Source organism: Physeter macrocephalus, chromosome 14 (genome assembly GCF_002837175.3).
Source record: "Physeter macrocephalus isolate SW-GA chromosome 14, ASM283717v5, whole genome shotgun sequence".
NCBI lineage: Eukaryota > Metazoa > Chordata > Mammalia > Artiodactyla > Physeteridae > Physeter > Physeter macrocephalus.
Genome location: NC_041227.1, coordinates 106419781 through 106445409, shown reverse-complemented (window position 1 = coordinate 106445409; position 25629 = coordinate 106419781). Strand labels below are relative to the sequence as shown.

At 44.6% G+C, this 25629-nt stretch overlaps 1 protein-coding gene across 2 annotated transcripts in view; it reads left to right on the top strand.

Annotated features, from left to right (window-relative positions):
* The window catches only part of HLF (HLF transcription factor, PAR bZIP family member), a 30141-nt gene extending 10232 nt beyond the window's left edge, over nucleotides 1–19909 (top strand). The window contains exons 3-5 of one of the 2 annotated variants that reach the window (XM_007110936.4): nucleotides 10132–10352; nucleotides 15620–15964; nucleotides 17576–19909. In XM_007110936.4, the coding sequence (XP_007110998.1) occupies nucleotides 10132–10352; nucleotides 15620–15835 (437 nt within the window). In that variant the 3' untranslated portion in view covers nucleotides 15836–15964; nucleotides 17576–19909. Of the gene's footprint in view, nucleotides 1–10131; nucleotides 10353–11013; nucleotides 11097–11597; nucleotides 12045–15619; nucleotides 15965–17575 lie in introns of those variants that run through there. The other variant, XM_028499198.2, reaches the window with a different exon arrangement.
* The last annotated feature ends 5720 nt before the right edge of the window (nucleotides 19910–25629 follow it).

Genomic DNA, 25629 nt, shown 5'->3' with positions numbered 1-25629 from the left:
AAAAAAAGAATCCTCCTGCCAATGCAGGGGACACAGTTTCGAGCCCCGGTCCGGGAATATCCCACATGCTGTGGAGCAACTAAGCCCATGCGCCACAACTACTGAGTCTGCGCTCTAGAGCCTGTGAGCCACAGCTACTGAGCCCGTGTGCCGCAACTACTGAAGCCCGTGCGCCTAGAGCCTGTGCTCCGCAACAAGAGAAGCCACCGCAACGAAGAGTAGCCCCCGCTCGCCACAACTAGAGGAAGCTTGTACATAGCAACAAAGACCCAATGCAGCCATAAATAAATAAATACATAAATAAGAATGAAATAAAAAAGAAGGGATGGCTGCTGCACAGAGCATTTGAAGACTGGGCAAGCGGACAGTTGGTGGGACTCAACCTTGCGTTTCCCAGGTCTTCACCCACCTGCGTTTCCTACAAGTGCAGAGGGAACCAGGAGGCCTGCTTTTCTGCAGCCACGCATGTTCCATGACTTGGGGTGGAGCGGTGCAGGGACATGAGTGTGTGTGGGGGAGGGACAGTGCACCTTGTTTCCAGTTTATGACACTCCCTACGCACCTGTGGCGGGGCAGGGGTGGGGGTCAGTGTCGCAAGATCTGAAATCCAGTTCACGCCAGCTTTGGTCTCTGGCACTGTGAGTACATTTCTGGCCACCCTATTACTTGTCTGCACACGGAGGCGCTGTGACAGCAGTGGGGAGAGGCTCTCAGCCCCGGGGAGAGCAGGTGGAGGGGACTCTGCTGCTCTGTCTTGGGGACAGTGGTGTGGTGGCCAAGGGGCCCACACGTGCCCTGACCCCTGGATGGAACTGATCCGCCCCATGTCACTGACTGCCAGCGGGCATGGCTCTGAGCCGCTCTGCTCTCGCCTCTCAAGTTCACCTCAAGGAGGCAGGTTTCTTGCTGACTCCACTGGCAAGACACGCGCCGATCCACACCCTTGGAATGAGAGGCCTTGCTAATCCAGTCCCAGCCTCTGCCAGATCAGGAGCTGCCAAGTCAAGTCAGGGCCATTTTGGGTACTGGTGCACGATCCCAGAGCAGCGTGCTGGTCCTGGACACAGGTCACACTCGGTGACGTCCAGCAGGCTTTTCTTGGGCTGCAGCTGGAGGGAGGTGTGTGCTGGGGGGCTCAGGGAGGGACGTGCGGACTCCACAGCCCCGCCCCCGAGTGGCCTCCCCACATCCTGCCCATCCCAGCCGGCCCCAGCGGACAGAGGAGGAAGCAGGACTGCATGGTGGAGTGGCTGGCCCCAGGCCACAGAGCTATTTAGGGGCAAAGGCACCGTGAGTCCAAGTCTGTCTGTGCTTTCTGATGAACCGGGCCATCTCCCAGGACGGGTCAAAGTGAGGGACGAAGGCCAGAGCAGGAGCCTGGAACAGTGTTCCAGCTGTCTCTGCCCAAACCCAGACCCAGTATTAATTGGCATACTGATAATTCAAGGGTATAGACCTAAAACATGCCTCCCCCATGACGTGGCCTCTGCAGCCATATCCCATAACAGAATAAATGAGGTGTGGTCTCTGGCTATCCAGAAGCTCTTTAAAGATGCCTGAGTGAGATGTAGTGTTGACAGGAGCCCTAGCCTTGAGGGTCATTAGTTGTTTTGTCATTGAAGGAGTGCTCTTGGCAGGAGCTCGCCGTTCAGGAGGACCGAGGTAGTGGAGGAGGGAAGGGAGGAAAAGGAAATGGGGTGGCTGGCTGCCCCTAAGTTCCTGGGGCTCTTGTCCATAGCCAGAGGCATTCCTGCCTCCTTGGGGGACCATCTGCTGCCCAGGAACCCGGTGGGCCATGGGAGACTGAACTCCACCAACCTCCCGCCAGCTTTCTGGCTGCATGACTTTGTGTATGGGTGTTGGGGGCGGATTTCACCTCTGACCCTCCACTTCCTCATCCATAAAATGTGGGGCGGGCTGATGGGTCAGTGGAACGTTGTACTTGAGGCCAGGAGACGCAGGTCCTGATGCAAAACTCTCAGTTGAGAAGCACACAGTCCCTTGCTTTCCTTTGAAGCATTTACATGATTAAGAACTTGGGCTTTAGAATCAGAAGAGTTGGGAGGTGAGATTCAGTTTCATCTACTATTTGGGCAACCTTGGGCAAATCATTTAGCTCTCTGAGCTTGTCTTAAGCTGTCTGGAAAATGGGGTTACTAATGATTCCACCTTCACACAGCTCTCTTGAGGATTAAGTGAAGTGATACACTGGCAGGGCCTCGGCGAGGGGGTGCTTCTCCCGGCCACTCATCACTGTGACTAACAGTGGTTACTCAGCGGGCAGGGGAGGCCTGTCTGCCAGCCCATGGGACTGCATTTTATTCACCCTCTCAGTAAATGGTAACAGACAGACCCTTCCTAATGTTTACAAGTAATGGATTGGGCTGGCTCCTTGGTGCTGTGCCTTACCCATATTTCTGTTGACAGCCTGTTACTGTGTGGAGAGAGTTGTTGGAAAAGAGCTGCTTTGATCAAAGCAATCTTTATAGAGGACCTTTCAGTGTATTTGTTCCACAGTGACAGCACTTACTGGGCACCTTGTCTGAATATGGCACAAATGAAGTGTGTGTGTGTGTGTGTGTGTGTTTGTGTGTGTGAGAGAGAGAGAGAGAGAGAGAGAGAGAGAGAGAGAGAGAGAGAGAGAGAGAGAGAGAGAGAGGGAGAGGCGGTGGCGGTGGGGGGATTTGTTTTTGCCTTGAAGTCAGTGTATCAGCTGAGTGAGGCTCAGGACACTTGAAAAGTCTCAGGGGTATGACAGATTCCCAGCCACTGGAGTTGAGAAGGACACTTTCTAATATAATCTTTGGTTAAGCCTTTTCTTTCTCCTCCTCTTCTTCCTTTCTCGGGGGTTTGAATGGTCTTTTCTTGACAGTATTTAACACAGCCTCTTGAAGGTTATATATGTGCAAAGTGAAGCAAAGTCCATTTTTAGAGGATAATTTTTATTTATTTCTGTCTTTGAAAGTAAACGTTGCTCATTATAGACAATTTGAAAAAATATAACAAATAAAAAGAAAAAATAGTCCCTGTTCCCCACAACAGTCCTTGTTAGGAACCGGGGGTGTTTATCTCCAGTTACTCAGTAGTTAGTACTAAGCATCTTCTCCATGCAGGCTCCTTCTAGAAGCCAGGGATGCAGCAGCAAGGAAGACAAGGTCCCCGTTCCCTGGAGCTTACATGCGAATGGAAGGAGGTCACTGACAAAGGTCAAACAAATACAAAAGATAATTTGGCGGGGAGATAAATTTTGCAAAGGAAATGAAACAGGGTGGTTTGATAGGTGGTGAGTTGGGGCAGAGGAAAGTCAGAGGGTTTGGAGATGTGGCATTTGAACTGGTGTCTAAAGCTTGCAGAAGGACCAGGCAGGCAGAGAGCAGGGGGAAAGTGTTTAGGTGGAGGGAAGACTAAGGACACAGGCCTTGGGGGAGGGGGGGCCCTGCTTAGGGCAGGTAAGAAGCAGAAGGAAGGCCGGCATGGCTGGGCATGTGGGGTAAGGAGGAGCCTTGAGTGTTTTCATGTGTGGCAGTGCAAAGCCTTTGGAGGGTTTGAGGTAGGGGGTGACCTGCATAGGCTTCTGTTTTTAGAATGTTTCCCAGTGGCTGTGTGGAGAGTGCATTGTGGGGACTCCAGTGGAAGGAGGGGGAGCAGTTAGGAGGATGTGGAGAGATGCTCAAGGGAGAGACCGTGCCGGCTTGGATGAGGAGGCAATCTTTTTACCTGATGTTTTCAAAAGTATCTGGGATCATAGTATCTGTCTATCTCTCTATATATTTTGGCTTGCGGCTTGCAGAATCTTGGTTCCCCAGCCAGGGATCGAACCCGGGCCATGGCAGTGAAAGCGCTGAGTCCTAACCATTGGACCACCAGGGAATTCCCCACAGTATCTATATTTTATATTTGTGTTTATATGGAGACTACTGATTGCTTTCCAGGCACTGTGCATTATGTTAGCACTCTATATATACCTTGTCTCATTCACTTCTCACACAGCCCTATGAGGCAGGCATTGTAATCTCCATTTGCAGATGAAAAAACTGGAACTAAGAGAGGTAGGTTTAAAAAAAGGAAAAAAAAATTCACCAGTAGTTCCTGTCCTCACAACAGACCTTATTACTCGGAAATGCAGAATATTTCTTTCTGGTCCTTTTTTCACAAACACCCAAGTTTATACCGTATAGGTGGTGGAATGAAAAATCAGACCTAAGTCTGACTCACTTCACAGCTTAACCACTACCCGGTACATTTTAAAACCTTACTGTGATATTAATGTTATTGTATAAGCATGTCCCCAAATATACTGGCTCAGCTTGTAGATCAGTCATCTATTGCCATGACAGTGTTTACCAAACACTCACAGATACTTGGTAGCATACACAAATGAGGGTTTATTGTTCATTCATCTGAAATCGCTGTGGGTTGGTCAGGTAGCTCTGCTGATCTTGGCTGGACTCACACACCTCAGGAACAAGTGATCTGGGCTGACCTAGACTGGCCTGCCCCACGTGCCCTTCACCCCCCCAGGAGGCTAGACCAAGCATGTACATGGTGGTGAAGCAAGTGCTGCAGAGAAGCAGCAGTACATGGAAAACCTCTTTAGGCCCAGCCTCGAAACTGACACTCTGTCACTTCTGCCACATTCTGTCGGCCAATGCACATCACAAGGCCAGCCCAGATTCAAGGGGTGGGGAAATAGACTCAGCCTGGAACTGCAGAGTCACGTGGAACAGGACGTGGGTAGAGGGAGGGATGAGACCCCTGGCCATTAGGACATTGTTGCCTTTGCAGAGTGCTTGTTGGACAAGTTAACAGGTTCCTGCCATTGGAATAGAGACTAGCTAAATCATCCTCAGAGTTCAGAAAGCCTGCATCCTTAGGGTGTACTTTTGAGGCCTTTATTTCATTAAACTCTGTACCTAGTATGGTAACACTTTACATACCCTCGAGTGTTACTGCAGTCTTCTCAGTTAATTGGCACCCTGTAATGTAAGGATTCTCGGAAGCAGGGTGTTTTGCAGTGAAGGGAGCCCTGATGATGGTTTTCTTCTGAAAGCAGTTGGTGCAAAGAGGGTCAGAAGTGCTATTTCAAACTCAAATTATGACTCTCTAGGGTCAAAGAGGTCGTGAGAAGCAAACAGACCACAGACTGGTTACGGAAGGGAGAGGAAGATCATGAACCAAACTGAATCACAAGGAATTTCACCCATCAGTTCTAATAGAGAACCCATTGGCCAAAACCAAATCATTTTCTCTCTTCTCAGCATTCTTTATAGAGGATACTGTTCATCAGCTGGCTGATGCTCGTCAGTGGTAACACTAGGATATGGTGTCTGTCCTGACAGTACGGCTGTGTTTAGCTTCCTGAATGGGGAGCACATCAGAAAGGTTGGAGATGCTGTAATTAGTCTTGAGGGTTAAGTCGTAAATGTAGCTACAGTTTATTACTTTGATGCAGCCATAAACTAAAGAAATAAACCATCAACTTGAGATTGGGACACGGAACACAGATTGTGGCTGTACCCATTCATTGATGCCTTCTAGCTAATCAGCTAATTGAACATGAGATGCTAAATTCTCGTTAAGTAGGTAAGAATAAGAAACATCCTATCTTCAGTTATGCTATTTGGAGGTTTAGGCTTGCCTACTCTATGACAAAAGTGGAGGCCAATTTTGGGTTTGAAGGTAACTTCTAATCTTCTAGATTTAAGCCCTTTGTTCCACCCTTTCCACCAGAAATCCTTCTTGGCTCTCCTGGAAGTGACTTTCATTAAGATGCTTTTAAAAAGAAGAAAACAATGTTCCAGCAAACTGCAGAGTCTACACCATGGGGTTGATCCTGTCCACCCCTGATATTTCAAAGAAAGCCTTGGAGAAATACCAAGCTCAGACTTAACAAATACAGGAAAAAACCACATGATCATCTCAACAGATACTAAAAAAGTCATTTGAGGAAGTTTGATATGTGATTTCTGATTTTAAAAAAACAACTCTCAGTGCAGTAGGGCTGGAAGGGTTGGAAATGCCTTAGCTTGTCAAACTGTTATCTGCTAGGATTCTATAATAGACCTTAAGGATATGAAGCAGTAAAAGTTTTTTCATTAAAGTCTGGGACAAGAAGGGGCCTCCAGTCTCATCCCTTTTACCTATTGCCTTGCAGAGCCCAGCCAGTGCAGTGAGGTGTTTTTTTAGGTAGGAATTATAAACATTGAGGCAACAACTGTCTCTAGAGGCAGAAAATATTATTTACCTAGAAAACTCAGAGAAGTTAGAACTATTAGAACTAATAAGGGAGTAAAGTGGCTGGATATAAACCCAGAATTTTAAAACCAGTAGCTTCTTATATGTCAGCAGTAAGCAATTAGTAAGTCTAACAAGGGAAATTTACACTAGCAACAACTATGAGAAAACATTGAAGGGATAAACTTAGTAAAAAATGTGAAAGTTTAAAGTGAAGAAAACTGTGAAACTTAAAGATGTAAGAAAAAGAACAAAAAATAAAGAATGGGGAGTATACTAAGGTTATATTGAATATTTAAAAGGTATCAGTTGTCCCTAAATTAACCTGTGGCTTTCATGCAATCTTCATTCAAAAATTCCATTAATAATTTTAAATATAACTTAATATATCCTGAAATTCATCTAGAAGAGTGTAAGAATACTGAATAAAATTTTATGAAAAGAACAATAAAGAGGGAAGAACTTGCCCTATCAAATATCAAACCTTACTTACCATTATATTAAGACACTTGGAGAATACTGTGTAAAGCCCCTTGCATGTACTTTATACAAAAATAAATCTTAGGTGATTCAAACTCCTAAAAATATAAATTAATTATAGTTGTATTAGAGAAAAGTATAGAGTAATATATGTAGACACACGTATGTACACACGTGTATATGTATACATACATACTTGTTTACGTGCATGCATATAATGTAATTTGGGGATAGAGAAGGTATGAAATTAGAAGCCATAAAGGAGAAAATTTTAACACATTATTACCATATTACAGTGTAAGATCTCGTCAATAGTGCAAAACTCTATAAGCAAAGTTAGAAAACAAACAGTCTGGGAGAAAATATTTTCTACAAATAAAACAGATGAAAGGATTATATCCATCGTCTATAAAAAGTTCTTTCTATAAAGAATTCTTACAAATGAATAAGCAACAACATCCATTTAAAAAGAAGCAAAAGATATGAAGAGGGTGGTATACAGGAGAAGAAATAGATCCAATAGACATGTGAGATGCTCAGCCTCACTAGTAACAAGGAAATGTAAATTCAACAATACTGATATTTGTAGATATCAGATTGGCAACATTTTAAAAATTAATATTTAATTGTACAAAAATGCACTCGTAGAAATGTTGGTACAACTATAAATAGATAAGATTCAGCAATGCTTTTAGAAATATAAAATATACATGTCTTTTGCATGAGCAGTCTCACTTCTAGACATCCCATAAAAATACTCACATACCTAAAAATCCTTCCGTTGGGGAATGATTAAGTAAATTGCTACATATCCAAGCTGTGGAATACTACTCACCCTTTAAAAAGAACAGAGTAGTTCTGTTTGTACTAACATGGGAAATTGCATATGGTATACTGGTATATTGAAAAAGTAATTTAAGATCTGTGGGTAGTATAATCCTATTTGGGTTAAATCATTTATATGTAAAAACCAAGGATTGAGAGGTTCACACCAAGCAGTTAAGGGTGGTCTCCTCTGGGAAGAGCAGCAAGGTAGATTGGGGGCAAGGGAGACACATTTCTGCATTTGTTGAAATTTTGCAATGAACATCTTTGGTAATTTTAAAAATTAATGTAATGATGCATTCTTAACTTGAAAATTCTTATATTAAAAATTTGCAAATCCACAAAAGGTAGGGCAAAATAATAAAGATCCTCCTCCCTGTTACTCAGTGATACTGTGGACATTTAGGAATAAAGGGGAAAAAATGAGTCCAGCAGAGTTAATACAGTAGAAAATATAGACAAACAAGATGATGCAAGGATATCTTGGGAGAAAAGAGACCCGGCTGTGTTTCTCATGTCCTTTGCTGGTTGCTCTGTGATGCTGGGGAAGCTATTGAAAGCCATTGACTCGTCTGTGGTCCAGTTAGGTTTTCTCTGTGCTGCAGGTAGGGCTGACCTACTTCCATTGGAAGAAAGGGCTCGAGAGAAAGAATGCAGATAAAGCTTCTGCCTAAATGTGAAGTGTTATTGTTAGAATGTTCATGAATGAATGTCAGCGCCCAGCATCTCAGAGGGCCCCCATTAAATGAGGAGTATTCTTTGTAGAAGCAGAACTCTGAAGTAGGCACCACCATGAGGAGTGGGGTGAGGATAAAATAGAGAATACATGAAAGACCATGTGGTCTGGTAGAGGAGGGGTGTGTGTGTGTAAACCTTAACATGTCTAAATCAATCAAGGGGATTTAAATACCACATAATTGACAGAATACTGAAGTACTAGGGAAGAACTTGAAGTAACTTTGAGCAATTAGATTTGGGAAATATTAATTAAGAGATGCTTCCAGAGGGGAGCAGAGGGTGTATCTACCTGTGGGTGTGTGTATGTGATGCGGGGGTGACGCATGGGGCGTGGTGGTTGAACTGAGAGGGCATTGGGTAGCTTTATTATTAAGTTCAAAGAGAGTTTCTAAAGGGAAAGTAAAATACCCGTTTGACTCCGATATGGTCCATTTTCGGAGGCAATGTCGAGAGGCACAAGATCAAATCTAGCTTGACACCATCCAGTGCAGAACTCAGCAGCCTCTAGAAGCTGGAGCTGAACTGAGCGTGGCTAATGAGAAATCTCCATCCTCTGCCAATGCCTTGGGACCCATCTCTTCCTCTTTGGCAAGCAGGATACAAAGAGAGCTCAAAGCAGAGTGGGGACCAAAAGGTCCCCAGAACGTTCATTCTGCAAGCTCCCCACCAGGCCTTTCCGGAAAACAGACAAGCCTGGTTTCACAGGTTAGCCAGAAAGCAAGTCGCTGGCTTTGCCCTTCAACCCGGGGTAGTTTCTAATGGCACCTACAGGATACTCCACATGGCGTCCAGCCTTCAGCAGTGAGGGAGAAGAGGACGTGTGCTAAACCAAGCTGAGCTGTATCCTCTCATTTATTCTCTGGGCGTGAAAGGGGTGATTGTAAAATTCAAATGAAACTAGAAGTCGAGGTTCAGAGCTCCCCACATAAACGCTGCAGTCTGTTATTCCGAAATGCAGTCAAGCCTTTTTCGAGGACCTTTGTGCGTTTCAGTGGTTTGGTTTGCAGAACCGTCAAGTGGAAGTTAGGTCATCTCCATTGCATCTTTTCCATTTTGCTCTATATTCCTCGAATGCACACATGGGTTAGCACCACAGCCTGGTAGCTTATCTCCTGTCTCCAGTCCTGCCCCCTTCAGTTCACTCCTCACACTTCTTTCCACACTTCAGCTCTGCTTATCACTTCAGTGCTCAGAACCCCTCAGTGACATTCAAAGCCTTTTATAACATCCCTACTGCCCGCCTTCCTTGACCACGTCTCTTGCATTTATGCCTCTCTCCTTTCCATCTTGTGTTCTGATACAGCTACCCAAGACTACTTGCGGTTCCTCAAAAATGCAGCCCTCTCTCTTGTATTTGTCCCTGGATTACCTTTTTTGCTAATTACTGTGTGTCTCAAGACGCCGCTATACCAAGCATCTTCTCTAGGAGTGTTCCCTAACCTGCTTCGGGTTACGTCCTTTCCCCCCACACTCTGGAAGCACGTGTGGTTTCCTTTCATCCCTTCACTATATCTCACTGGCTAGTTTTGGTCTGATTCCCTGACTCACCTGGAAAACACCTTAAAGGTAAAAAAGAGTACCTGACACATAGTTGGTGCTTCATGAATATGTTGTAGGACGGAATGAATGCATGTATTTTTTAATTTAGTTTGTGAATCTGTGTATGTGGGTCCTTGTTTTCCCTGATCTGACATGAGTAAAGCCATTCAGCCTGCTGTGCCTCAGGAACGATGTTAGTGTCACATTTAAGTAAGTTTGAGACTCTTGCCCCTCATCCTGAGCATCATCAAGTAGCTGTCTCCTGGGCCTCCATAGAGTGTATGTACATGAATTAAAACTCCTGTGTTGTTCCAGGCCAGCTGTTGCCAGCCAACCGCAATACTCCGAGCCCCATTGACCCTGACACCATCCAGGTCCCGGTGGGCTATGAGCCAGACCCGGCCGACCTTGCCCTCTCCAGCATCCCCGGGCAGGAAATGTTTGACCCTCGCAAACGCAAGTTCTCTGAGGAAGAACTGAAGCCACAGCCCATGATTAAGAAAGCTCGCAAAGTCTTCATCCCAGATGATCTGAAGGTAAATTGGAACTGGTGATTAGGCTGTGGGCAAGTGGAGAGTGGGATCAAGAGGCAGATTAAAAGGGTGACCCCAGGGCTTCACTGGTGGCGCAGTGGTTGAGAGTCCGCCTGCCGATGCAGGGGACACGGGTTCGTGCCCCAGTCCGGGAAGATCCCACATGCCGCGGAGCGGCTGGGCCTGTGAGCCATGGCCACTGAGCCTGCGCGTCTGGAGCCTGCGCTCCGAAACGGGAGAGGCCACAACAGTGAGAGGCCCACGTACCGCAAAAAAAAAAAAAAAAAAAAAAAAAAAGGGTGACCCCAGGAAAATCACACAAGCTAGTGAACAAAGACTTGTGATTTCTGATCCCATTTCTTGGCATGTGACGAGGCAAGTTGCTTCCTGTCTGGGTGTCTTCTGAACTACGCCTTTCATATCTTGATAATGCACAGATATAAGGAAAAGCAATAAAATGGAGTGCTTTGCAGCCCATGAAGGAAGCAAACACACTACTATCTGCAAGGAAACCTATGAAAGCCTAATAAAATCAAACCAGGATCTTTCAAGGTTGAAAAGAAAAAAAAAATTATTTGGGAAGGGCATCTGGACCGCATGGCCTCCAAGGGTTACCTTTCCTTTGGGAATTTAACACTAATTAACTGCTTCCATTTCTCTGTAGGCCTCAGGGAGTAACAGCCAGAGACAGGACCTCTCTCCACATTGCCAGCCTTGGATGCTAGGGTGGGACTTTTAAGGAAGCTGGTGGGTTCCCTGACACTATCTATAAGTAATATTCACTCTGTGTCTCAAGTAAAGATCACTTGAGTATTTCAACAAAAGGTTAATTTGGGGTTGGTTTTTCACTACTGTGTTGAAGGCACACATTATTTATAAAGGAAAATAGCCTTACCTTAGGAAATCAGATACAACTTAAAATTAATCTGACACATTTAATGATACCTTAGGAAGAGAATTCTTTCTAAACTTACACCATGCCTACTAATACCAAAATAGAACCATTTTTGATTATCCATTGCTTCGAATTTTTTGTGTTTATGCTGCTTTCCAATCATATGGACAATAGAGATATGATTGTATACATTCAAGGCACTGGAAACACATAATTTTCTAACTGCTGACCACCGTTTCTCAAACCTAAATATGGTTCACATGAAGAGACACTTCTGTTGGGAAAATGGGAGTTTGGGACATTGTCCTGGAACTGATTTAGACCATTTACTTCTGCTTTTCATATATACAAAGAGCACTGGAGGAAAAAGTACCTGGCAGATTTAAGTCACTGCTGTCATCCAATACGTCAGATTACCTTCAGTGATGCAGAATCATAAAATGTCCGGGTTTTGGGACTTCCCTGGTGGTGCAGTGGTTAAGAATCCACCAGCCAATGCAGAGAACACGGGTTCGAGCCCTGGTCCGGGAAGATCCTACATGCCGCGGAGCAACTATGCCTGTGCACCACAACTACCGAGCCTGCACTCTGGAGCCCGTGAGCCACAACTACTGAGCCCGTGTGCCACAACTACTGAAGCCCACATGTCTAGAGGCCTTGCTCCACAACAAGAGAAGCCACCGCAAGGAGAAGCCCTCTCACCACAACGAAGAGTAGTAGCCCCTGCTCGCTGCAACTAGAGAAAGCCCGCGCACAGCAACAAAGACACAATGTAGCCAAAAATAAATAAATAAATAAATTTATTAAAAAATAAAATGTCGGGTTTTAAAAGGGACCTCAGAGATTCATTAGGCCAAAGTGATCATTTTACCACTGAGGAAACGGAGACACAGAAAGGTAGAGGTGAGCACTGCTAGTTAGTGTAAGGCCCAGCCTCGTCCCCAAGTCGGCTAGCTTCCAGAAAGGTCACTGAAGCACGTTGGCCCTGACAGGAGCTACATCGGGAGCCTTTGGGTGACAAACCAATAGCTGTCACCCTGAGAAACAAAAGAGGAAAGTGCATAGTAAAAACACCAGAAAATTGAAGCTAGTCAGGGAATCGATGGCTAGACTAAGATGGGGTAAGAAAGGGGCCCCATGGGATTTAGGTCCTGGGCGATTAGGCATCTTCTTTCAGCTCCTTCAGCTTCTTTCGAGATGCTTTTCCTCATCTTGTGTTCTTAGCCATACAATTCTGTGTGCATTTTGGAACCTGCCTCTTAAACTAAACCGGGGAGCCCATTCAGTAGGGATTTCCTCTTGAATGGAGGCAAGTTTGAAGGGATGCCGCTGAGTAGTAGAGACAACTTCCAGCCAGACCTGCACATGGTCTCCAGATTTACAAATTTAAAGCCAAGAGCAAGCTTACTTAATTACCCTGGTAACCTCAGCAACAAAGAGGCCACGTGAAAAACGTCTGTGCTGGAGTTATGCATGTTACTGCCACCGTGGCTGGGCCTGGCCTTCTCACGTGCCAGTGAGGAGAGCAGGCAGGAACACTGTCCTGCCAGGTGTCCCTGGATTCCTTCAGTTGTGAGTAAAGTCTCAGGCCCCAGAGCATGAGCCATGGTGAAGCAAGAAGCAGAGCTGTAAGATGTTTCTCGTGTGGCAGGAGGACTGAGCTGGGCCAGGTGACCTCCAGCCCTGGATGAGCAGACCGAGTGAGTGAAGTGGCCCTCTCTGCCGCCGCGCGCACTCTCTCTCCGGAGCCATTCATTTGGGTTAGCGGGCAGCCCCAGGAGGATGAAGGGGTGGCATACCGATTCCTAGCTGAGAATCAGTTTAATCGACTGGGTGTCTTTCAAACATCCATTCATTCACTTGACAGATATTTTTCAAATGCTAGTGTCTGCCAGGTCCTATGTCAGGGCCTGGGGATTCCAAGGTGAGCCACTCCTGACATTGTTCCTGCCCCCAAGTGAGAAAAAGGGAGTGTTGACATGTCGGGGGGGCCTGCTGGGCAGAGGTGTCATCAAACACCAGACCCTCAGAAGATGGGACTGGACTGAGGAGTTCTTTGCCGGGTAGGGGTACCTCTGTAGCCAGATGGCATCTGCCCCTGGGAGATAGAGGGAAAGGGTACAGGTGATGTATCAGCCCCACGCAATATCCTTCTGTCCCCGCCCCCCATTTCTGTGCTGACAAAGGTGGGAAAGCTGGTTTTCCTCGTCTGGGACAGGCCTCCTATCATGCCTGCCTTCTGCAGCCTCTGCGCCACTCCTGTTCCCAGCTCCCCTCCCACCTGAGATGGTCCCCATTCCACACCTTTCCTAGCTCATCTGCACATGTGGACAGGTGAGGCTGGGAAATGAAAGCACCTTAGAAGTGAGAAGAGCTCAGAAATTGGTTGCTACACTGAGGTCAGCTGGTGACTCCCCTGGTCCTTAAGACCTGGTCACAAACCACCAAGTCCATGGCCTATGGTGGTACCTCTTCCCCATCCTCCTTGCCCACCGCACACAGCTTCTCCTTGTTCTCATGTACCCCTTCACTCCCCGGCCCCTGTGTGCAGGTTCTGATACATCCTAAGCCAACCCCTCTTTCAAATCATCTTGGAAACCACACTCCTGGGAACACTGATGAGTATGGCAGATTCACTGATTGACCAAGGGGGTGGAATTGGGGCTTACAAAGTAACGCAGACAACTTCCATCAGAGCTGGAGGTTTCACTGTTGCTAATGTGCCTTAGGCTGTCTCACCCCTGTGGAGTCTTGTGCTCTCTTAGCTCCTCCCAGCTTCTCTGGGCCAGCACCCTAGTCTCTCTCCCCTTCCTCCTGCTCCTCTGCGCCCTTTCTGAAGGAAAGCAACAAATCCTGCCCCAAGCTTCATTATCCAGGTATTTTCCAAAGGACAGCCTCCTCTCTGAGAAGAATTCTGGTACTAGCTATTATGAAGATCACCTTTTTCACTTTGTTACATATTATTATGAAATGTATAGCAAGCTAGGAGTGGTTTATAAATAAGAGAACAGTACTAGCTTGTGAAGGGCAGATAGAAGGTGCCTGCATATGCCTTCTGTCTCACACTTCCTGTCTTTGTGCTGGGCAAGTGTTGGCTCAGGGTAAATGGCAGGGATGGCGCAGACCACTGACCTTGGACTTTGCTCGCAGCCTTGGCCTCAGACCATGTGACCTCCTCCAGTGCCAAATGCCTCTTGGAATCCTGGGGGAGGGGAAGAACTGGCCCACTCACTTGTTCTGGGTGGCACATAACTGCAGGTATTAGCTTTGCTACGACTGAGGAATTTACTGTTGCAAGTTGTTGAAAAAAGGGGGTTGCAAAACCCACCAGGTGGCACCATAAATGGAAGAAGACTTAACATTTCTTAGTCCTCCTAGGAATGTTTTCCCTTTTTTGGTAGAGGAAGCAGTGATGGGGGCGGGGGGGAAGGAGGGATTGCTTTCATGTTGACCACAGTTAAACATCACTTAGGCTAAGACAGCCTAGAAAACAGTTAAACAGGAAATTAGAGTAAATTATTTAAATGTTAGCCACCAGTATGAGTATATTGATCAATGGCAGGTGGAACTTTATTTTTTTATTTGTTTTTAATTGCCAAAGTATACATGCCCATTATAGAGTATTCTAGTAGTTCAGAAGGATATAAAATAAAAGGTGAAAGATCCTACCTCTCTCCTTGGCTCCCTCCTTCAATACCCCTTCCAAAGCCACCACTGTTAATAGCTGCGTATAAATCTTCTGGGCCTCTTTCTATGAATATATACTATTATAATTTTTTAACCAAAGTGGGATGAGGAACCTATTGATCTGCAAATTGCCACTGTTTCCACCCACATAGTGATATGTCGCTAGCATCTTTCTGGTTCAGCTGGATCATTATTTTTAACAGTTGTGTAAATCTATCATGATGTAGTTACTAAAGCTCCTGATAATTTGGGGGTTTTGCCCATTTTTTTTCTATTACAAACAATGCTGCAGTAATAAATGTTGTGCCCGTGTGTGCGCACGTGCGTGAGGACTGCGCTAGGGTGCGAGCCCAGAGGCACGGTGCAGATACTGCCAGGTCGCCTTCCAACAATACTGTATCAATTTATTCAGGAAAGCACGCTCCCAGGGAAGAAAAAGGTTTAACATTTCCAGCAAAGAGAGGGAAGGAGTTAGGCTTGTCCTTCAGGGAGTGCGGGAGGCCCGGCTTTGCTTGGGGACGTGCGCTCTGCTGGGCTGGAGAGGCGGCCCGGCGAAGGGCGGGTGCCCTTGGCTCGCAGAGCCGGAGCCGGAGCCGGAGCCGGGGGCGGGTGTGGGAAGCCCGGTGGGGATGCGGGACGCGGGCCGAGGTCTAACCGCGTCGGTGTGTGTTTTCCCCGCCCCGAGCAGGACGACAAGTACTGGGCGCGGCGCCGGAAGAACAACATGGCGGCCAAGCGCTCGCGTGATGCGCGGCGCCTCAAGGAGAACCAGATCGCCATCCGCGCGTCCTTCCTGGAGAAGGAGAACTCGGCGCTGCGCCAGGAGGTGGCCGACCTGCGCAAGGAGCTGGGCAAGTGCAAGAACATCCTGGCCAAGTACGAGGCCCGGCATGGGCCACTGTAGGCCGGCGTCCGCGGGCGGCCTCAGGCCCCGGACAGGGGTCTCCTGGTTGATCGCACCGCACCTACCGACCTTTCTGACATCAGCACTTTACCAGACGCATCAACAGGATGGACTCACATTTTGGCGTGGGTGTGTGTATGTGCTTGTGCTCATGTGTGGTCAACGGGGGTGTGTGTGTGTGTGTGTGTGTGTGTGTGTGTGTGCGTGTGCGTGCACGTCCCTTTGCACTTGCCATTTTGATAGACCTCCATCGTCTTTTAGTTCCAAAATGAAAGGTGCCATGTTTTTACTGGACTGCGGAGACCTCTCGTGGGTTTCCTGACCCCCTTCCTCCTCCACTCCTGCCCTTTCCTCGTGGCTTCATGTTGGCACTTACCTACTCTTCCAGGACCCTCTGGTTGGGTTCACTAAGAAGGGCCCTGGTGAAATAGTAGATCTCGGTTTTCAAGACCACAAGCTCTTGTTTCTGTTTAATCTGTAAGTTACCATGCTAATAAGGTGCACAGAATAATTTAGCACTACACTGCAGCTCCATTCAGTTACAGGTTGCTTCCCTCCTATCTTCAGTTTTGGTGATAATCGTCTTCAAATTTAAAGTGCTGTTTAGATTTATTAGATCCCATATTTACTTACTGCTGTCTACTAAGTTTCCTTTGAACTCTACCAACCCCGGCAAGTAAGAGTACTATTATAGAACACAGAGTGTGTTTTTGCACTGTCTGTACCTAAAGCAATAATCCTATTGTACGCTAGAGCATGCTGCCTGAGTATTACTAGTGGACGTAGGATATTTTCCCTACCTAAGAATTTCACTGTCTTTTAAAAAACAAAAATTACAGTAATGCATTTGAGCATGCCCAGAACATCCCCAGGACAGAGAAGCAGAGGGAAATGCCAGGTCTAAGAACGAGGGGTTAACTTATCAGTATACAGCCAAAAAATGCATCTTGGAACAGTTTTTGACATTGATGTGTTTGCTTTTGTTTTCTCCTCTTTCCCATACCCTTAGCCCCCAATTTTCTAGTTAACTTTTTCCACATCCCTCTTGATAGTCAATACAATTCAATTAAGATTCAGTTTTCCCCATTTTTTGTAATATATATGTTTTTGTGAATTATACCTTGTCGTTTTTAAAAATCAGTCAAGTTAATAAGTTGATGTTTCGTAAAACCCTTTTTCCTAGTGGTGTCATTTTTGAATGCTTCATAAATTAATGATTTTGGAGCTTATGTTTCTTATTCTCTGTTTGCTTTTGAACGTATGTGCTCTTACAAAGTGGACTTCTGAAAAATGAATGTAAAAGACACTGGTGTATCTCAGAAGGGGATGGTGTTGTCACAAACTGTGGTTAATCCAATCAATTTAAATATTTACTGTAGACCAAAAGGGGAGATTATTAAATTGTTTAATGTTTATACAGAGTAATTATAGGAAGTTCTTTTTGTACAGTATTTTTCAGATATAAATACTGACGATGTATTTTGGAAGACATATATTATATATAGCAAAGAGAAAAGGAAAACTATTCCATGTTTTAAAATTATATAACAAAGATATATATTCATCAGTGTTGTACAGAGAAGAAGTGCTTGGGTGTTTCTGAAGTCTTTAATATTTTAAGCCTATCACTGACACATCAGCATGTTTTCTGCTTTAAATTAAAATTTTACAACAGTATCGAAGCTTGCTGTGACAAATCCTGCTCTAAAACATCTAAGGAGCTTTCTTATTTCCTATTAGGTCTCGGAAAGAAGTCAGTTAACATCACCCAAAAGCACAAAATGGATGTTAGTCAAATATTTATTGGATGATACTGTGTTTTTTAGGAAAAGCATCTGCCACAAAAATGTTCACTTCAAAATTATGAGTTCCTGGAATGGAACATCACTGCAAGCATCCCAAACAATTCTGTTCTCCTCTGTGGGCACGTGCATCTTACGCAGTATAAGGTTAATATTGGTGCTATGTGTATGGTTTATAATTTGATAGATGTTTTGACTTAAAAGACGATTGTTCTTTTGTTTCAGTAACTTGTGTCAAGAGATTCTGCTGTTGTTGCAAAGAAACATTTTCCGCAAGATTAAAATACCCTTTCATCAGTGGGATTTTTCTAGTTTCCTGTGTCCAGAGTATGTAATTCTTTAGTGACCTGGTGGTCTCCTTGTCAATCCATCAGCAATGCCTCTCTCATAGTGTCATAGTCTTGGGAAATCTGAATAGTAAAATATTCCTGCTAGGTATCCATTTTGTCCCATGCTACAGATTATGATGGGAGATGGGAGAGTATTGGAATTGAAATACATTGTTCAGGTAAATAACCAATAAAATAAACAAGACCTTTGGCAAACTTAAACAGAACTGAATAAGTGTTATTCAGAGAAACCAGTGGGCATGGAGTTGGCCTTTTTATAGGTAAAGAGGCTAATTGCAGCAGAATTGTTAAATCGTCACTAAAACAGAAACAAATGACATCTTTAAGTGGAGAAGTGTTGAAGGATTGTACTGAAGACCATCTAAATTCATTGACGTTTAAAATGGTAGCTGAAAAAACTGTATTTGAGTACTGGTCTTTCTGAAATTAGGTTGTGTATATCAAATGAGCATCATAAATGTTTTCTGCAGAAGAAATCAGAAAATCATAATAAAACATTCTTTGGCGTGCCAGGGGAGGTTTCAGAAACCGACCTCGTCTTAAAAATTTAAAAACTTGGGAGTCTGTACAGGTGCCTTATATGTAGGTCATTGTCACCACACACATGAGCACTCAACCCCTGGACTCACTGCCTTCTGTCCAGGGCAGTCAACTAGTAAATAAAGCAGTTCTGCTAAACGGTATGGGAAGCCCAGCCCAATGTGGAATGACTTGGCTCATCCAGGGTCAAATGAGTTCTGCAGACTGAAGCTATTAAAAGAGTCCTGTTGTAATTTTTCACCTTTTCATCATAAGCATCTTTCAGAGACTAATTACTTGGCCATTAAAAATGAATCCAAATCATATTATGCCAACATCATTTAGACATGATTTGGAATGAGCGGCCTAGGACTTCCTGACAAGGTCACATCATTTCTTTTGACTAGACTTGCAAAGAAAGGCAAAAATTGGTCAGCCTATCCTGCTTGTGCCGCCTTGAGGACATAGGTGGGGCATGGGAGGGAGGTAAGTGATCACTTCCTCCCCTTGAGAAAGTGGCCACTTTTGACCATTCAAAACCCACAGCGGGCAGGATAGTGACAGGCCTTTCATCTTCAAATACAACAGACCACTGTGAAACTGTCCTTTGAAGCAGGAGGACCATTTGTTTGAGGAGTGTGCAGACGGAATTCTGGCATTGGGTGGGGAGGAAGCTGTATGAGAAAGCCCAGAGGTTCCTTCCAACTCACCAGTTGTGTGAGGGAACTCACAGTAATTCTAAAAGTACATTTGAAAAGTCTTGAGTCTGTTTTCAGAAGAGTCAAGAAGAATTTTAAGTAGAGTCCTACCAACCTCCCACTCCCACCCCAAAGTAAAACAAAGGTCATTCTGTAAAACGCAAGAAGTTTATCCACTATTCCCCTAATGTTCCTTTTAGGAAAACTCAAACTTTATCAGCGTTAATCAGACCAATCCCAGAAGGTGGTAGACACCTGCTCTCGGTCCGCCAGCTTCCTGCTGAGGGCTTCTAGGCCCCCACTGGGAAGGCCAAGATCTTCCTCTAGGTTTTCTCTACAATAACAATGTCATTTTTAAATGAGCAAAGCCATGTCTTCAATCTTGATGCATTGGATTTGGCAACTAAAGTGAGTACATTTTGCAGAGGGCCAAGTGTATGTAGAGGAATGTGTGTGTGTGTGTGTGTGTGTGTGTGTGTGTGTGACTAGTTAAGGCATAAAATCTTTCATTTTGGAGCACCTTACCGAACATAACAATAATAACCGTTATCCTTTTGGCAACACCACAAAGATTGCATCTGTTAAACAGGTACAAGTTCACTTGAGGTCAGTGTAATTGTACACCATGGTATTGGTGGTGTTTATTGCTGATAAGTCCAAACCTTTATCTGTCTGTTATTCTTAATGTTTAATAAACTTTGGATTGTTTCCTGTCTTTCCTTTACTTTTATTGACAGTCTGCTGGAAATTAGATTCTGTTCCCAATTCTATCATAAAGAAGCCATTGACAGATTAATTACTTAGATGATAAAGTAATAATACTATATAATTAGTGAAAAATCGACATTTATTGAGTACTTACATGCCAGACACTGTGCTAAACACTTGCATGGAATATATTATTTAATCCCATGTCAACCCTATGAGGTAGGGACAATTGTTATCTCCATTTACAGAAGAAAGGTAGAAGGTTTGGGAGCTTAAGTAGCTGGTAGAAGTGACAGAAAAGAGTTCTGATCCATCAAATGGGTGTCATTTAGAGTTGGTGGTTCCCAAAAACCAGTCCAAAGACTGTTTTCTGGTTGGATGTATAAGAATTACCTGGGACCATATGACAAGACTGCAGATCCAGTGATTCTGAGTCAGTACCTCTGGGATGGGGCCTGGAAATCTGAATTTCTTAAAGGCGCACAGCTAAGTCCCATGTGTGGCCAAGTAATTAGAGCCAAGGATTTACAGACTTGACCTTAATTTGAGTTCATGACCTTGGGAGATCCATGTAGAAGCTTCAAAACGTCCCTAATTACCTGAAACTGTATGCAACTTTTTGTGTATAAACATTTATTTTTCTGTAGAGGAGATCCGTAGCTTCCCCACCCCCCAAAGGAATCTGTGATGCAAGATGGAATAAAAACCCCTGATTAACATAAAGGCTGATGTAGAGTGGTGGTTCCCAGCCCAGGTAGCCTATTAGAATCACCTGGGGAGCGCAAAACACTGGCGCTCATGTGCCACGGTCCAGGCCAAGGAGCTCAGCATCTGTGGCAGGAGAGAAGGGAGCTCTGGTGAGGAGCTCAGTGGTTCAAATCTGTCACTTAGCGAGTGTGTGACCTTGAACAGCTACTAAGCCCTTTTAAACCTAAGTCTCCCATCTGTGAGAAGGTCAGCTCTCCACCCCTGAGGGTTGTGGGGAGAACTAATGCAATAAATGCATTGTCTCTGGCACATCATCGGCCCTCAATAAATAACTGCCACAGGGCCCTGAGGAGTAGAATGTGTGTGTGCCTGTTGCACTTTTTCCAGTTCAATATTTCAGACCATCTGTTCCTCCAAAGAAGTCAGAAAACAATTCTGTGCAGAAGAAGGGGTAGGTGGCTGGTGGCGAGAGAACGGGTGATGCCCCAGCCTGGGTGTGGTTCATACTCTGACATCCCTAGTAGATCAGAGCTTTGACCACAGGTTGCGGGACGTCCATCCAGGTGGCACCTTCCAGTTTAAGCAGCTACAAGTCAGGGGTCGGCTCTATTGCACCATTAAACAACTTTCTCCTTTCTCAGAGGAATAGGTACAATGACCTTAGCAAGATTCTCTTTGAGTAACTGATTTTATATTTTTGCATCTTCAAATCTATTAGAGGAAATGACTGCTTCTCCATGCCTGGAGAGACTTGTGACTTTAGGATGGCAGGAACTGATGTGAAGCCCAGCTGTGTAGATGCCCAGTCACTCACGAGCCCTCAGTCCCCAGGGCCCGTCACATGCTGCCCTTGGGATGGCTTTTCCATTCCCATTTAAACATAACAAACCTTCAACTGCCAAGCTCTTCTCTTCAAAGCACAGGAATCCCATTCCCTCTTTGAAAATCAGTGGCTTAGAAGTCTCTTTGGGCATCTTTAGCAAGGATCTGGGTGGGGATTGTGGAAGTCTTGCCTTTGTGGTCGGGACATGGCTTCTTGGTAATAAATGTAAAGGACCCTATTGGAGGAGAAAGGCCCAAGTAAAGAAGGTGGTGAGCGTCCTCTGCCTCTCTGGGCTTTGAGTCCGTGAAGACTTGCATCCAAAGGCCCCTCTCTGACTTCTCTTCATCCTGCAAAGCCTGGCACGATAGGAAAAGCTGACAGCTACTGAGTCCCAAACCCTGTACCTGCCACATCTCACTTCATTCTCATGCTATGAAATTGCTACTAATATTTTTCCTGTTTTACAGATGAAGAAACAGGCTCATGGAAGTGAAGTAAGCAGAATTTAAGCCCAGGCAGGAAGGCTGATTCCAGAGTTTGTGTTCTATACTACTGTACTCCATGGCTTAAACTACGGGCTCAGCAAAGGCAAAAGGTAATCGCAGTAATTAGGAGGGTGAGCCCGGAGCAGGCAAACCTGGACTTGAATCCCATCTCTATTATTTACTGTGTGACCATAGAAAATTGACCAAATTGCCCTGAGTTTTACCTGCAAAATGGACAAACTACACCTCCCCTTATAGGGTTGTTATTAGGGTTAAGTGAGAACATGCGTTTAAAACACTTGGATCAATGTGCAGAGTATAACAGGAATTCAACAAATATTTGCCTTTTGTAATAATAATAGGAATTATTAAAAAATGTTGCTTGATTTGATTTCACTGGTGATGTGTTACAATAGAGTCACTATATACTGTGTATTTTAGTGGGTGCATTTTTATTCTGCAAATACTTGATTCAAGAGCCTCTTCTATGTTTTGGTGACATCCCTGTTTTATGGATGAGTGAACAGCGGAGAGAATGTGGTCACTTTATGAGCGAAGTTGTGTTTCTGAGATTGATTTTATAAACATAAAATTCATGAAGCATCACCAATTTTAAGCCAACTCTGTTGCCTCTGATATTGTTGGGATCTTGGAGACCTTTACTTTAACGAATGTGCTGACTGGTACTGAAAGTCTGACCCTTGCAAGTGTGAGGGAAGGCTCCCGCTCACAAAGAGATGAGAAGTTGTGGGTGGTTCCCAAGGGTCTTTTGTTAGCTTCTGCCTTCAGGCCTGCCCCAGTCTCCACGCTACACATCTATATCTATACCTCTATCTATCTATCATCTATCTATGTATCTATCATCTATGTATCTATGTATCTATCATCTATCATCTATCATCAATCTCTCTATCATCTATGTATCTATCATCTATCATCTATTTATCTATCTATCTATCATCTATCATCTATCTATCTATCTATCATCTATCATCTATCTATCATCTATCTATCTATCTATCTATCTATCTATCTATCTATCTATCATCTGTCATCTTTTTTTAGCTCCTGCTAATCACATGTAGAGCCAGGCCCAGACCCCCACGGTCTATGACAAGGCTGAGAACTATGTCAGCAGCTTACTAAACCCATTGCTTTCCCTTCTAGACATTCACCTAGACCACCTTTTCCAGCCTTCCTTTCATTTTGTGTGGCCAGACAACTGAATTCTGGCCAATAGAACATGAGCAGGAGTGATCCTGGGTGTCACTTCAGGACTGGCCCACAAACATCTCCATCTACCCTTCTTCCTCTTCTCCTTCTTCTGGCTCCAGCAGATGCTCTGAGAAGGAGACTTAAGGAGGAAGGGACCTAGGTCTCTTGAGTCACTGAACTGTTACATGAGGGAGAAAAAAACCTTCCTGTACTAAGCCTTTGAGATCCTGGGGTTGGCTGTTGCAGTGGTCAGCCTACCCTGATTTGAGAACCTTCTTCTGCAGTCCAGTGTCCTTATTTGAAGTCTACACATCTTTGCCAGCCTCTTCCCCAGGCTGGGGAGTGGAGGATGGTTCCTGGTTAAAACCCAGACTCGTCACCTCTCGCATACAGGACTTTGTGGTTTACCTATCTCCAGGACAGACCTCCCACCCTGGTTTGGCCCAGCCTGTTGGGCTGGACCTTCAGAATATCACTGCCTGCCTCTTGCCTCAGTTTCTCCTGCATTTGAACAGTGTCCAGAGCTGTCCAGATGCCCTCAGGGGACCAGCCTCTACATCTATCCCTCCCCTAGCCTAGACTCTCTCCCTGGCCACTTGGTCCCTCCTCCATCCCTCACCCCAGATATTCAGTTACTTACCTAGAAATGAGGCCTAATGTTTCTTAGAGCACTGATCTTCCCATTTTTTAAAGAATAAATTTTATTTATTTATTTATTTATTTTTGGTTGCGTTGGATCTTCGTTGCTGTGCGCGGGCTTTCTCTAGTTGCGGTGAGCGGGCTTCTCATTGCAGTGGCTTCTTCCCATATTTTAACTCACATAACTCCCTAAAATTCCTTGTTAACCATGAACCCACATTGCACATTATAAAGCTAACATGTAAAATTTTTCACCACAAGTATAAATAGGTACAAACAGAGCAATAGCTTCTCTAAATATCAGCATTTTGATAAAGCACGACATGGCTCTTCTTAATGTAGCCAGTGAGGTACAAAACCCCAAGTGATCGGATACCTGCCAACATCCATTTGAAAAACGCAGGGCTTCCCTGGTTGGCACCGTGGTTAAGAATCTGCCTGCCAATGCAGGGGACACGGGTTCAAGCTCTGGTGCTGGAAGATCCCACGTGCCGTGAGCAACTAAGCCCGTGCACCACAACTACCGAGCCTGCACTCTAGAGCCCGCGAGCCACAACTATTGAGTCCGCGAGCCACAACTACTGAAGCCTGTGCGCCTAGAGCCCCTACTCTACAACAAAAGAAGCCACCACAATGAGAGACCCGCGCACTACAACGAAGAGTAGCCCCTGCTTGCTGCAACTAGAGAAAACCCGCGCACAGCAACAAAGACCCAATGCAGCCAAAAATAAAATAAAATTTAAAATTTTTTTAAAAAAAGAGTAAAAAAGAAATGCAGTTGGAATTTGTACATCACTTCTTTTTCCCTCAAAATCGTTATTTTCATGGTATTGTCCCTCATTGAATTTGTTTCTCATGTAACATATTTGGGGGCTTAAAAGCCTTGTATTGACCCTCCATATTCTTCAGCCATGAAAACATATCTATAGACTGAGATTATTATTTTTATTCTTTCTGAACATAAGGCTCAAAAAGTTTTAAAAATGTTTCTTTAGGTGTGATTTACAGTTACCTTGACTACTACTATGCAATTGATCAAAACCACATATATATGTTAAATTTTTTTAAATTTATTTTTTTGAAGTATAGTTGATCTACAATATTGTGTTAATTTCTGCTGTACAGCAAAGTTATACATATATATACTTTTTCATATTCTTTTTCATTATGGCTTATCATAGGATATTGAATATAGTTTCCTGTGTTATACAGTAGGAACTAGTTGGTTATCCATTCTATATATAATAGCTTGCATCTGCTAATCCCAAATTACCAATCCATCCCTCCACCACCCGCTCTCCCCCGTGGCAACCACAAGTCTGTTCTCTATGTCTGTGAGTCTTATAAATTCATTTGTGTCATATTTTAGATTCCACATATAAGTGATATCATATGGTATTTGTCTTTCTCTTTCTGACTTACTTCACTTAGTATGATAATCTCTAGATCCATCCATACATATGTTAAATTTTTTGATAAATTTACTACTGACCTTAAAAAGCAAAACTTCAATGGAATTGCAAATCTTGGGGAGATGGATGTGGGTGATTGTGGTGCCTTGACAACAAAAGACTTTGAAGACAGCCAACTTCCTCTTCATCCCTTGGTGCCCCAGGCATTTTTATACCTGGAACCAGAGCCCCCCCAAGTAAGACTTAGACTGGGCGGGAAGTATGCTTATTTTTGGTAAAGAGAGAGGAGTATGATTTTGAAAGGGGAGGAAAGGAAAGGAGAAACAGCATGAGGCCTCATCAACAGCACTTCCTTGGGCAGATCAGTTTAAGAAAAAGTACATATAGAAGTTGAGGATCTAGAAATTCCCTTAAAATTCGCCTGTGCACACACAT